The sequence below is a fragment of the Erinaceus europaeus genome, chromosome 9 (assembly GCF_950295315.1).
Source record: "Erinaceus europaeus chromosome 9, mEriEur2.1, whole genome shotgun sequence".
NCBI lineage: Eukaryota > Metazoa > Chordata > Mammalia > Eulipotyphla > Erinaceidae > Erinaceus > Erinaceus europaeus.
In genome coordinates, this window is record NC_080170.1 from 79424086 (window position 1) to 79438755 (window position 14670).

Sequence of the window (14670 nt, forward strand, 5' to 3'; positions counted from 1 at the left end):
AAAGATTTATAGAAAATATATATTTTTAAATGTAAAGTTTAGCTAGTGTTACATCAAGGTGGTCTTCTCAGGCTGTTTTCTGAGCTCACGATGTATTTTTCTGGTTATTCTGTAAGCTCTTGACCTCAGAGACCAAATTTTCTATTTTATTCCTTAAAGGTTACTTGGAGTTTTATGTACTTGAATATAATTACTGTGTATATACAAAATACATAAATTCCAAAGTAGATATAAAATAATGACTTTGACTCACCTTCAGATTTTGTGTGGCGCTTAACCTGCAGTGTGTCTCCCTGTGGCCCTGTAGCAGTGTATGCGTTCAAGTCCACTTTGTAGGTCTGTTGATTAATTTTGACCTCAACGGTGTTAACCTTTGCTCTTTTTGCATCTTCCAGTTGCAAATTGGTTATTTTATCAAAACTATAAAATGTGCTCTTGTCCTCATATTGCCATTTGATAAATTCACTGATACAGTCTGCCCGGGATTCCTCTTCTTTGGCTGATCTAACTCTTTTGATCATCTCCTCAATTTTGTTTCTAGCCTGTATTACATCTCTACTAATTCCTGTTACATCAATCAAAGGTTTTTTTATATCCAAGTAAATGTTAATATTCAAGTTCTGTTGCAGCTCATTCAACTCCTCGTACTCTTTTTCATCAAAGTCTTTGATACACTCATCTTCAGTGGAGTATGGACACAGTTCTTTTTCAATCACTTCCTGTATGTAAAATAGGGCAGCTTCTATACTTTGTATATCTTTACCACACACTTGGAAAGTTGATGATTCCCTTTTCTTTTTCAAAATCAAGGAATTCTTTTTCTGGGCAGATGGTCTTATAGAATTCAAAATTGCTTAATAAATAAATAAAAATAGAAAAGATGGTTAGATATTCCTAATCTCTAACCACATGTGATTTCATAGCTTCTTGGCTACTTTTTTCACTCATACAGAGACAGAGAGAGGGAGATATGTCACAACACCTCGGAAGTACACATGACAAGGTAATGCCCTACCAAGTGATCTATCTTCTGATTTATTTTTTAACTGAAAGCACCCCCAAAACCATCTTCATTATTTTACTCTGTCTCTTACAATCATTGGTATGTTCTCTATATCTCTGAATTTTTTAAAGATTGCAGATACAAGTGAAATCATATTTTGTTTGTTCTTCTCTGACTGATTTCAACTAAATGATAGGAATTCCTTTTTCATGACTGAATAAAATTCTAACATATGTATTTGTCCATACTGGACTTTTAGGCTATTTTCCTTCTTTTCAACTGTAAATAATGCTCAACTAATATATAGGTACAAACATTTCAATAAAAAGACTATCTTTATCCCATATATATGTGTGTGTGTGTATATATATATATATATATATATATATATATATATATGTATATGTATATATATGTATATAATGTTTATTAATATGTCCCCCCTCCATAGCAGCCATGTGAACCTTCCTCTGGCTTCTGGTGGGACCTCCATTGTATATTCTTGAATCCTTTGTTCTAAATAATTGATTCTGCATGTATGGGCTTATTTCTGGGCTCTCTCTACTGCTCCACTGATGTTTTTTTTTTTTCCCTGAGCCTAAAATCTGATATGCAGGTAGATCCAAGTTATTGTCTGGGGGACTGTTTTCTTAATTTTTCTTTCTGATAGTTTGGAAGCTATTTTCTGATAGCTACTTCTTATGTGATAACAGAAGGATGGATTTATAAAATGAGCAACTTACATACAACTCTAGATATCACAGACTGTTGAGGAGAAGCATGGGATCCTTCTCTTTTTTTCATGCTGTCATAAAACACATTCAGCAACTGAGGCAGAAAGATAACAACTTTGACTTTTTTCACAGACTGGATGGATCCTTTCTGGATAAAGTCTGCAAGCGCATCTATCATGGCTTCAGCAACCTTACCCGGGTCTTGTTGTGCACTTCCTGGAAAAGCATATTATACAAATGACTAGAAATGAAACACCCATCTGGGAGTACTGAGGAATGAATTTTGGATCCAATATTCAAAAAACAAGTGGCCTCTCCTAAAATCTTTCATAACCATAGGTCTTTCTTTCTAAAAATATTTATAATTTATTTCATATAATATAGAATTATACACACACATATGAGAGAGAGAGAGAGAGGAAATGCAGAGCACTTCTGGTATCAGTGATGATGCCAGGAGCTGCAGGCTAGTCCTAGGGACTATTGTAACAATGCATCAACACAGACTCTTGAAATTTTAGATGCAGTGATGAGATTTTGTTCCAGGGTGTGAGGAAGCCAACAAAAAAGTTCTTAACAAACAACCCCAACACATAATTTTTAGTGTCTTAAGTTGACCTCTGCTTTATTCAGCTGAGCCCAGGTCTCCTTAGTCCTCAGGATTACAGAGCACAGGAAAATTTTCTTTTCCAACTAGTACCCTCAAAATATACAAAAGAGTAAAAGATACTAATTGTGTTGAAGTATTATACTTTATAGAAAGAGCAATTTTACTTACTTATTTTTTTATTTATTTACCAGAGCACTGCTCAACTCTGGCTTATGGTGGTGGTGGTGCGGGGGTGGTGGGTGTTTTATCTGGGACTTTGGAGCATCAGACATGAGAGTCTTTTTGCAGAACCATTGTGCTATCTCCCCCACCAAGAAAGAACAATTGTTTGTCTTAATCATCACTTGAGTTTTTGCAGATAACTTTCTTTTTCCCAGACATCATGGGGAACCACAGTCTAATTAAACTACATTTGGAAGGTGCCAGGAGCTATAATATAATAATCTATAATTCTCTACAAAGCAAGTTATTCATGACATTCTAGGTTGCATATCCTCCCATATTCAGTGAGATTCTAATTGAAGAGAAGGGCTCAAGGGTGACACCTGAACAGTTTCCTTCCTTCCTTCCTTCCTTCCTTCCTTCCTTCCTTCCTTCCTTCCTTCCTTCCTCTTTCTTTCTCTCTTTTCTTTTCTTTTCTTTTCTTTTCTTTTCTTTTCTTTTCTTTTCTTTTCTTTTCTTTCTTTCTTTCTTTCTTTCTTTCTTTCTTTCTTTCTTTCTTTCAGAGTACTGCTCAGCTCTGGTTTATGGTGGTACAGGGGACTGAACCTGGGACTTTGAAGCCTCAGGCATGACAGTCTCATTATGCTATCTACTCCTGCCCTACAGTTCTTTTTCTGTTCTCAGCATGTTCTATATCCTGCTTCTCAAATGTACTGCTTTCATAAGATCCTAAAAAGTTTTCATGAAAAACTACAGAAGTAGCCTACCATATGGCAACTTGAAAAGTAACATGGGATGGGGCTGGGAGAAAAAACAAAGAAACAAGAAAAAAAAAAAAAAGGCATAGTGGCTAAAAATAGAAAGGAAAGTTGAGAGTCTGACCTATTAAAAAGCACTATTCTCTTTTCATTCTTTCTTTCTTACTTTAAGTAGCTAGAGAACTGCACAGCACTGGCATATGGTGATGGTAATGGTAGTGGGTGAACCTGGGATTTTAAAGCCTCAGGTATCAAAGTTCTCATGCATTGCAATTTAAAAAAAATTTTTTTTAATTTATTTTTCTTAGCCAGAGCATTGTTCGGCTCTAGCTTACAGTGGTGCTTGGGACTGAAGCTGAAACCTCAAAGCCTCAGGCATGAAAGTCTTTTTGTAGGGTTATGATACTATCTTCCTGGCACTGTGACTGAGGGGCCCTCCCACAGAGAGGTCCTGAGACCCACTTACACAGTTCCTTGTTTAAGAGGTGAAAGAAGAGTGTTGAAAAAGCTCTTGGAGTCAGCTATGAGAAGGTGGAAGTCCACCACTGATGTTCTCCATGGAAAGAGCGAGAATAGAGGTGGAAGATAAAGATTCAGTGTTGAGGAATATGGATACAAAGGGGAAAAAATGAAACAGAATTGATGAAAGAGCAGAAGAGATGGTGTTTTTTTCTCCTTTTTAGTTTCTTCCTTGTTCCCATCTCACTTTTATTTCACCCCTCCCTCCTGCTTCTGTCTTTCCTTCTTTGCCTTCCAGATTAGAAAGCAATTTTCTGCCTAGAATCCCAGTATTATAGTCATCTACCTCCATTTCTCCTCTTTTACTTATATCACCCATAGAACTTATTGACTCCCACAGGGGCTGCCTTAAGGGTGAGGAAGCTGCTTTATTCAGGCCCATCATCCTACATAAACAGTCAGCTTCAATGTAAGGAAAAGTGGGAGCCTTGGGATATAAATCTTTCAGGAAGAGGCTACAGACCTGTCCCAATGGCTGGGAGACAAATAGAAGAGTACTTCCGTTTTTCACACTCTTGCAAAACACTGGTAACAGATTTTTTGACATCATTTCCGCCAATCACATGAATGATATTCTTACACTTCAATGATCCCCCATCAGTAACTATATAATCATTGTTGCCCTGTTGAGCTGGGAAATACAAGATAAAGGATGAAAAATTAGATGGGGAACCCACTCTTTGCTTACAAAGAAACATAAATGATTTGGCATATAAAGCATTTTATGTGAATTATAGACTCTAGAAATACTCTATTATAAATCTTCCTTGCTTATTCCTTCCTCCTCTCTCCTATGAGGTTATTATTCAGTTATAATTCTCTACGATAGAAAGTCTTTAGTAGAATTTATTTTAAGATTAATTTGTTTTCTCTGCTACCCCAGTCTTTCCCTATTCACTTGTCCTCTTTCACAATTTATACTAATTTAGAATAAAAACTAGTCTTGTGACTTACCTTGAAGAGAACATTGACTTTCTACATCTTGTCCAGCACCTTCTAAAATTGCTTTGGAAACTCCTATATGAAAAAGTTAAGAAAGTTACAAAGATAAGAAAAAATCAGTATATTTCACATAGGAATCAGAATAGTTTTACATTATGTAAACTCTCATTTTCAAACAAATTCAAAACTCTGGTATTTCTGAATCAAAGAAAAAATTTAAACAACTGATACTAATCATGATAAACTATGAGAAAATAAATTTAAATTATTACTTAATAAGTCAAAGTTGTAGAAGTCTAGAGGAACCTCCTTCATGGGATCTACTGTGACTATTACACTAGTGGAATCTTTTAAGTAACACACCTGATTTAAGATTAAATGTATTTGATGTTGAATTTACAATCACATCTGCCTTTTCTTTAGTGATATCTCCAGTGGCCACCTGGAAATTGATGGCACCAATCTTCATTTCATACACTTCAATATCAGGATTAGAAACAGCTCCATATAATCCTGAAAGTCAAAGAAAATGATTCAAAACCAAGTTGGCAACAGCAAGGATGACTCAGAGTTCATACTCCACACATGGTACACTTGTTGTATGTATTCCTTATCACTATGTGATCTCTGAATGCACATCAAATATAGACTTCTGGTAGAAGTCAAGATGAATCTAGCCCACCAGAGCTAATCTCATACATTGGTCATAGCTAAAAATGTCTGGCAATACAAAAATCCACTGAGATGAAAATCATATAACTATTGTCAAAATCTCTCTCAAATTTCTCATAAATAAATAGTTTAAATATATTATCAATCCAAAATAGGTAGAAAGAGTAAAAGAAAAGGGGAAGGGGGTTGATAGATTCTCTGGACCCGTGGGATAATGCCTAAAAAAAAAAACAAAAAAACTTAACATCCATGTTATTTTGAAACAGGAAAGAGAATACTATTTTTAAAATATTTTTAGACATGACTGAAAAATTGCCAAATGTGATAGAAGACATAAACATTCAGAGCCATGAGGCTTCATCTAACTTCTGACAATATAAACTCTAAAGATAGCAAAAATAAATTAGAGAAGTGCTTGGTTGGTATTGTTTCTTTAAGTGTGTCTAATCTGAAAACAATCCTTAGAAAGTAGTAGTTAGGTGTTTCAACTAGGAATACCAAAGACCACTTGGGACTGCAACAAGACAGGACTGGAACAACTTTAGGAACCCACTAAATCACTGGTGAGTGCAAACACATGTGGCTCATGGACAGAGAGGAGCCTAGGGAGAGATTAAGTGGCTAACAGTCCGGCAGTTTACCAGTTGAGACACCACCTCCAGTCTGTTTTACCAACAAAAAGATGGCTAGAGGAAGGAGAGAACTCCCCTAAGACTCACCAATGCAACTGTGAGTCTCCATTGCTACTGCCCTCAGAATCTGAAGCAGCAGCAGGAGGCCCTGTGTTGACACCAGAAGACAGAGAACTAACCAGGAAACTCAGGAGAAGATCTATACATAGGTGGCCTAGTTTGGAGCTGTGAGAGTCTCTTTGCATAACCACTGGATTATCTCTGCCACACCCTGCTTCTTCTCTTGGTCAGGAGTCAGTGATTAAGCAAAGAAGTTTACTTATAGTTTAAAATCCCTCAGGCTTCCATAGCCTACAGGGAAGAAAAAGAATAAAAGAGGCTTTTAAACCACTGTGCTCCAACTCAGGGATTAAAGTAATATCGAAACAACTGTCAATTTCCACAACCCTTTAATTACATTACTTAGACACACGTCAATCCAGGCAAGACTGATCAGTAATTTGAAAAGTACTCATAACATAGTATATAAAATGGTTAAACCAACAAGAAGAAATATTGTAGAAATGAACCAGAACAAGAGTCCAGCTAAAATCCCCCCCCCAAAGGGTGAAGCACAAAATAATGAGGTCAACATCCAAACACTAGTTAAAGAAATAATCACAGGACTGAGTAAAGAGTTTGAAAGAAATGTCATCAGAAATGCAGAAACGACAAATGAAGAAAACACTAATTATCTCAAGGTTATTAGAGAGCTGAAAGCTGAAATAGCTGAGCTAAGAACAAAACTATCTGAACAAACTAAAACAGTATCAGAACAGGGTAACAAAATAGATAACCTCTAGAAAACAGTAGAGGGGAGAGAGAATAGAATAAATGAGGCTGAAGACAGAATTAGCAAGATCGAGGACGAATTAGAGACAACTAAAAAAGAAGTAAGAGATCTCAAAAAGAGGTTAAGAGATTCTGAAAACAACAACAGAGACCTATGGGATGACTTCAAAAGAAATAATATATGCATTATTGGCTTACCTGAGGAAGAAAGAGAGGGAGGGGAAGAAAGCATTCTTCAGGACATAATAGCTGAGAATGTCTCTAATCTAAACAACATAAAAGACTTAAAGGTTCAAGAAGCCCAGAGGGTCCCAAACAGAATTAACCCAGACTTCAAGACACCAAGACACATCATATTTAGAATGGAAAGGAATAAGGATAAAGAAAGGATCCTGAAGGCTGCAAGAGAAAAACAAACAGTCACCTACCTCTGTAGGGAAAACCCATAAGATTAGCAACAGAATTCTCCATACAAACAGTACAGGCCAGAAGAGAAAGGCAAGACATCTACTGAGTGCTCAATGAGAAAGGCTTTCAACTAGAAAGACTGTCATTCAGACTAGATGGAGGCATAAAAACCTTCTCAGACAAGCAACAGTTGAAAGAATCAAATATCACCAAGCCTGCCCTGAAGGAAGTTCTGAAAGGTCTCCTATAAACAGTCACACCACCATAAATATGACATATATCAGACACTTTAAAAATCTACAAGAATGGGGGTAGGGGAGTAGTGCAGTGGGTTAAGCACAGGTGTGCAAAACGCAAGGACTGGAGTAAGGATCCCGGTTCAAGCCCCCGGCTTCCCACCTGCAGGGAGTCACTTCACAAGTGGTGAAGCAGGTCTGCAGGTGTCTATCTTTCTCTCCCCCTCTCTGTCTTCCACTCCTCTCTCCATTTTTCTCTGTCCTATCCAACAACAACAAGATCAATAGAAACAATAATAATAACCACAACAATGATCAGTGTAACAAAAGGGAAAAAATGGCCTTCAGGAGCATTGGATTTGTGGTGCAGGCACCAAGCCCCAGCAATAACCCTGGAGGCAAAAAAAAAATCTACAAGAATGGCGTTAAAATATCTTCAATCTTCGATATCAATAAATGACAATGGTCTGAATTCACCTATTAAAAGGCACAGAGTAGGAAGATAGATCAGAAAACACCACCCAACAATATGCTGTCTATGGGAAACCCACCTAACTCAACAAGACAAACACAGACTCAAACTGAAAGGATGGAAAGCTATTATCTAAGCCAATAGCCCACACACACACACACAAAAGGGCAGGAACAGCTATTCTCATATCGGACATGATAGACTTTAAAAAGTAGAGGTGGACACTACTTAATGCTCAGAAGATCAGTCAATCAAGAGGACTTAAGAATTATTAACATCTATGTACCCAATGAGAAGCCATCTAAATACATCAAACATCTAATGAAAGAGCTACAGCAGTATATTAACAACAAGTCATAGTACGGGACTTCAACACACCACTCTCTCAAGTTGACAGATCATTCAGGCAGAAAATCAATAAAGACATGAGGGAGCTAAATGAGATAGATAAACTAGAACTATTGGACATTTTCAGAGTCAATCATCTCAAGAAACTGGAATACACATTTTACTCAAGTCTACATGGGTCATTCTCAAGGACAGACCATATGTTAGGCCACAAAGACAGCATCAGCAAATTCAAGAGCACTGAAATCATCCCAAGCATCTTTTCAGACCACAGTGGAATTAAACTAAAACTTAACAATCAACAAAAGATTAGTAAGACTCCCAAAATGTGGAAGCTCAACAGTACACTACTTAGCAACTCCTGGGTCAAAGAGGAAATAAAGGAAGAAATCAAAATGTTTTGAGAGTTCAATGAAAATGAAGACATGAGCTATCAAAATATTTGGGACACAGCAAAGGCAGTACTGAGAGGGAAGTTCATAGCCATACAAGTACACATTAGGAAACAAGAAAAAGCACAAATAAATAGCCTGATTGCACACCTTAAAGACCTAAAAAAAGAAGAACAAAGGAATCCTAAAGCAACCAGAAGGACAAAAATAACTAAAGTTAGGGCAGAAATAAATAACATTGAAAATAAGAAACCATACAAAAGGTTACTGAAAATAAATGCTGGTCCTTTGAAAGAGTGAACAAAATCGACAAACCTTTAGCCAGACTCGCAAAACATAAAAGGGAGAAGACCCAAATAAATCAGATACTAAATGAAAGAGGAGATATCACAACAGACACTGCAGAAATTCAACATATCATGTGAGACTTCTATGAACAACTATATGCCACCAGGCTAGAGAACCTGGAAGAAATGGGTGATTTCCTAGATACCTATGAACTTCCAAAATTAAGAAAAGAGGAACTAGATAACATGAACAGGCCCATCACAGCTAATGAAATTGAAACAGTTATCCAAAACCTACCCAAAAAATAAAAGTCCTGGACCAGATGGTTTTACAAATGAATTCTGCAAAACCTTCAATCAAGAGTTAATACCTCTACTTTTAAAAGTCTTCCAGAAGGTTGAAGACACTGGAATACTCCCTTCCAGCTTCTTTGAAGCCAACATCACTTTGATACCAAAAGCAGACAGGGACACAACCAAAAAAGAAAACTACAGACCAATACTCTGATGAACATACATGCTAAAATATTGAACAAATTTCTATCCAACCAGATACAGCAGTATATTAAAAAGATTGTTCATCATGACCAAGTGGGGATGCAAGGTTGGTTTAATATACGTAAATCAATCAACACGATCCACCTCATGAACAAAAGCAAGACCAAAAACCACATGGTCATATCATTAGATGCAGAGAAAGCCTCTGACAAAATCCAACATCCCTTTATAATCAAAATACTACAAAAAATGGGAATAGATGGAAAATTCCTCAAGATAGTAGAGTCTATATATAGCAAACCTATAGCCAACGTCATACTCAATAGTGAAAACTGGAAGCATTCCCCCTCAGATCAGGTACTAGACAGGGCTGGCCACTGTCACCATTACTATTCAACATAGTGTTGGAAGTTCTTGCCATAGCAATCAGGCAGGTGCAAGGAATCAAAGGGATATAGATTGGAAGAGAAGAAGTCAAACTCTCCCTATTTGCAGATGACATAATATTATACATAGAAAAACCTAAGGAGTCCAGCAAGAAGCTTTTGGAAATCATCAGGCAATACAGTAAGGGGTCAGGTTACAAAATTCACATGCAAAAGTCAGTGTCATTCCTGTATATAAACACTAAGTTAGAAGAAGTTGAAATCCAGAAATCAATTCCTCTTACTATAGCAACAAAAACAATAAAATATCTAGGAATAAACCTAACCAAAGAAGGGAAAGACTTGTATACTGAAAATTATGAGTCACTACTCAAGGAAATTGAAAAAGACACAAAGAAGTGGAAAGATATTCCATATTAATGGGTTGGAAGACTTAACATCATCAAAATGAATATATTACCCAGAGCCATATACAAATTTAATGCTATCCTCATCAAGCTCCCAACCACACTTTTTTTTCTTTACCAGAGCAATGCTCATTTCTGGCTTATGGCGATGTGGGGGATTGAACCTGGGACTTGAGAGACTTAGTCATTAAAGACCCTTTGCATAACCATTAGGCTATACCCCCCCACGCTCCAACCACATTTTTTAAGAAAATAGAACAAATGCTACAAATGTTTATCTGGAACTAGAAAAGACCTAGAATTGCCAAAACTATCTTAAGAATAAAGAACAGAACTGGAGGCATCATACTCCCAGATCTCAAATTGTATTATAGGGCCATTGTCTTCAAAACTGCTTGGTACTAGAACATGAATAGACATACTGACCACTGGAATAGAACTGAGAGCCCAGAAGTAAGCCCTCACACCTATGGACATCTAATCTTTGACAAAGGTGCCCAGACTATTAAATGGGGGAATGCAGAGTCTCTTCAGCAAATGGTGTTGGAAAAAATGGCTTGAAGCATGCAGAAGAATGAAACTGAACCACTATATTTCACCAAATACAAAAGTAAATTCCAAGTGGATCAAGGACCTGAATGTTAAACCAGAAACTATCAGATACTTAGAGGAAAACTTTGGCAGAACTCTATTCCGCATAAATTTTAAAGACATCTTCAATGAAACAAATCCAATTACAAAGAAGATTAAGGCAAACATAAACCTATGGGACAACATCAAATTAAAAAGCTTCTGCCCAGCAAAAGAAAACACTACCCAAACCAAGATAACCCCCACAGAATGGGAGAAGATCTTTACATGCCATACATCAGACAAGAGTTTAATAACCAACACATGAGACAAGAGTTTAAGAACTTGCCAAACTCAACAATAAGAAAACAAATGACCCCGTCCAAAAATAGGGAAAGGGCATGGACAGAACATTCACCCCAGAAGAGATCAAAAAGGCCATGAAACACATGAATAAATGCTCCAAGTCTTTGATTGTCAGAGAAATGCAAATCAAGACAACAATGAGATATCACTTCACTGCTGTGAGAATGTCAAACACCAAAAAAGGTAACAGCAGCAAATGCTGCAGTGGGTGTGGGGTCAAAGGAACCCTCCTGCACTGCTTCTGGGAATGTAAGTTGGTCCAACCTCTATGGAGAACAGTCTGGAGAACTCTCAGAAGGCTAGTAATGGACCTACCCTATGATACTGCAATTCCTCTCCTGGGGATGTATCCTAAGGAACCCAACACACCCATCCAAAATGATCTGTGTACACATATGTCCTTGGCAGCACAATTTGTAATAGCCAAAACCTGGAAGCAACCCAGGTGTCCAACAACAGATGAGCAAGTTGTGGTATATATACACAATGGAATACTACTCAGCTATAAAAATGGTGACTTCAACATTTTCAGCCAATCTTGGATGGACCATGAAAAATTCATGTTAAGTGAAATCAGTCAGAAACAGAAGGATGAATATGGGATAATCTCACTCGCAGGCAGAAGTTGAAAAAGAAGATGAGAAGAGAAAACACAAATACAACCTGAACTGGAACTGTTGTATTGCACCAAAGTAAAAGACTCTAGGGTTGGTGAGGGGGAGAATACAGGTCCAAAAACGATGAGAGGACCTAATAGGTGTTGTATTGTTACACGGAAAACTGGGGAATGTTATGCATGTACAAACTATTGTATTTACTGTCGAATGTAAAACATTAATTCCCCAATAAAAAAAAAAGTAAGCTGTAGTCTATCATTACTTAACAACATCTTTATGCATTAACAACATAATCTCTTTTGCTCCAGATCACATTAACAAGGTCAGTGTTTTCTGTGCTCAGGTGTATGGCTATCATATAATGTCTATTTATCATAAACTTATTTTTCATAAAGCCATTATTGCTACCTTCTACATATTCTTGATAGTTACTTAAAAATGAAGAACAATTTCAAATTTAAAACTTCTCTGAAGGGAGGATGGACAACATACTCTACCTACTACCTGAGAAAAATAGGTACTGAAATTAGTGCAGCCTGGAATGTCCCTAGCTGTGACCACAGAATGTGAACCCAGATCTACAGGGATGCAGAGGTTACATAGGCTTCTGTGCTGAATATGGGCCCCAGACCAAATCAAATCGATGGGGTATACAGTTAACAATATTTATATACTTTTCCCATATTGGGGGACTACTCTCTTCCCTGATCCAGCATTCTAGTTCTTCTTCCAACTATGACAACATCTCCCCAGACAATAACCTGGGTACACTTGCATATTAGATGTAAGGCTCAGGCAAAAACTAGTAAAGTCATGGGCCCTCTAGAATATACCTAGAACAGACCTACTAGCTTTTTCCAAAACAGAGACCACAATCATCATCTGCTGTTTTCTTGCCTTTAGGTTGATGATTAGTCAACAATTTGTTCTGCTTTATATCTTAACTCTTTTTCAGCCACCAGGTTCCAGATGACACCATGATGCCAGCCTGACTTCTTTGGGCAGAGAACCGCACCATGTGTCTTGGAGCCCTGCCTCCCGAGATCCCTGCCCCACTAGGGAAAGAGAGAGACAGGCTGAACACCCATGTTTAGCAGAGAAGCAACTACAGAAACCATAACTTCCACCTTATGCATCCCACAGTGATCCTGGATCCATACTCCCAGAGGGATAAAGAACAGGGAAGCTATCAAGGGAAGGGATTTGATATGGAACTCTGGGGGTGAGCATTGTGTGGAAATGTACCCCTCTTATCCTATAGTCTTGTCAATATTTCCATTTTATATACATACACACATATATATGTAACTTCACTTAACCTTGTGTATCTTTAGCCTGGGAAGTTTTGTCATTGGAGAAATTTCCATTAGCCCTTTGGGCAAATTCATCTGAGAATGCCTGAAAATATAAAGACAATTTTGTCACTAAGATCATCAGAAAATGAATGAATGAAATCTATCAGAACTTTTGTTTCTGTCAACATAAATACTTGGGTAGAGGGCAATTCTCAAATTATTGTTAATTTTCACTATAGCTCTTTTATGCTATGAAAATAATACATACATTGCTGTTTTTATAATAGGGTCTTACGGAATTTACCAAAGATGTGAACAAAGATATAAATACAAAGATGTTTTTTACAGTGCTTTCGATAATAGAAGAAAAAAAGTGAAAGTTTTAGACTCCAACTGGGAAATGATTAAATGATATATTTCAACATATCTATGTGTTGGCATACCTAATAGCCATTGGAAAAAAATAATTCCAGAAATTAGTTAAATGAAATAGGAATCCATTCTGCATCACTTTCTATGTTATGTGAAAAATAATTATGGGAACTCACATTATATAATGCCAATAGAAAAGCAAACATAAATAACATATGGCTGGATGAAATGCAATGAAAAGATGTTGTACATTTTGTATTGGTCAAATTTTGAACAATGCATATTGATTTGCTTCATAAAATATCTGCCAATAATCAGATAATTACCAAATTACTATTAAAAAAACATTTCTGATGTAAAAACAAAATAAAAAAAAGTCTTTTAAGAAAACAACATTCAGAGGCTAGGAAAAATAGCATTAGCAGTTTACATAATGGTCTCATGCCTGAAGCGCCAGAACTCTCAGGTTCAATACCTTGCCACAGAATAAGCAGAACTGAATAGTGCTCTAGTAAAAAAAGAAAAGAAAAATTAAATTAAAAAATAAATTAAAAAGATAAATATAAGGACCCATTCATTTCAGCTTTTCATTTTTTTGTACCAGGAGAGGAATGCTGTGGAAATATTAATTTTTGGAGCAAGAAATTGGGATATATATTCAGGATTAATGAACCTCTGAACTAATTTTTTAAATTTTATTTATTTATTAATGGATAGAGACAGATAAATTGAGAGGGGAGGTGGAAAGAGGGAGAAAGAGAGACACCTGCAACCCTGCTTCACCACTAATGAAGCTTTCCCTCTGCAGGTGGGGACTAGGGGCTTGAACACAGGTCTTTACACACTGTAGTATGTGCACTTAACCAGGTCACCACTGCTTGCCCCCTCCAATTTTTTTCTTAACCTAGCAGTTAAGCCCCTAAGTCACAAACATAATTCTAGTACATGTGCTGTTGTGGATTGAACTCAGGACCTCAAGTTTGAGAGTCCAGTGCTTGTCTGTTACACCACCTCCCAGACCACCATGATAAATTTTTAAAGAACTCTATAGTCAAATCAATAACTGAATCTCTTTTGGCAAAATATATGTCAAATGTTTCCTTCAAAATAATACAGAGTAAGGAAAATTATAAAAATGAAGTATATTGGCTAT

General features: G+C 36.8%; 1 protein-coding gene across 2 annotated transcripts in view; it reads right to left on the minus strand.

Moving 5' to 3' along the window:
* Window positions 1–14670, minus strand: part of PARP14 (poly(ADP-ribose) polymerase family member 14) — a 66028-nt gene that overhangs the window by 24281 nt on the left and 27077 nt on the right. For both annotated transcript variants that reach the window (XM_060198264.1, XM_016192580.2), the window contains 6 exons: window positions 13170–13248; window positions 5092–5241; window positions 4741–4803; window positions 4250–4417; window positions 1747–1953; window positions 254–853 (listed from right to left, as the gene is read on the minus strand). In XM_060198264.1, the coding sequence (XP_060054247.1) occupies window positions 254–853; window positions 1747–1953; window positions 4250–4417; window positions 4741–4803; window positions 5092–5241; window positions 13170–13248 (1267 nt within the window). The remainder of the gene's footprint in view (window positions 1–253; window positions 854–1746; window positions 1954–4249; window positions 4418–4740; window positions 4804–5091; window positions 5242–13169; window positions 13249–14670) is intronic.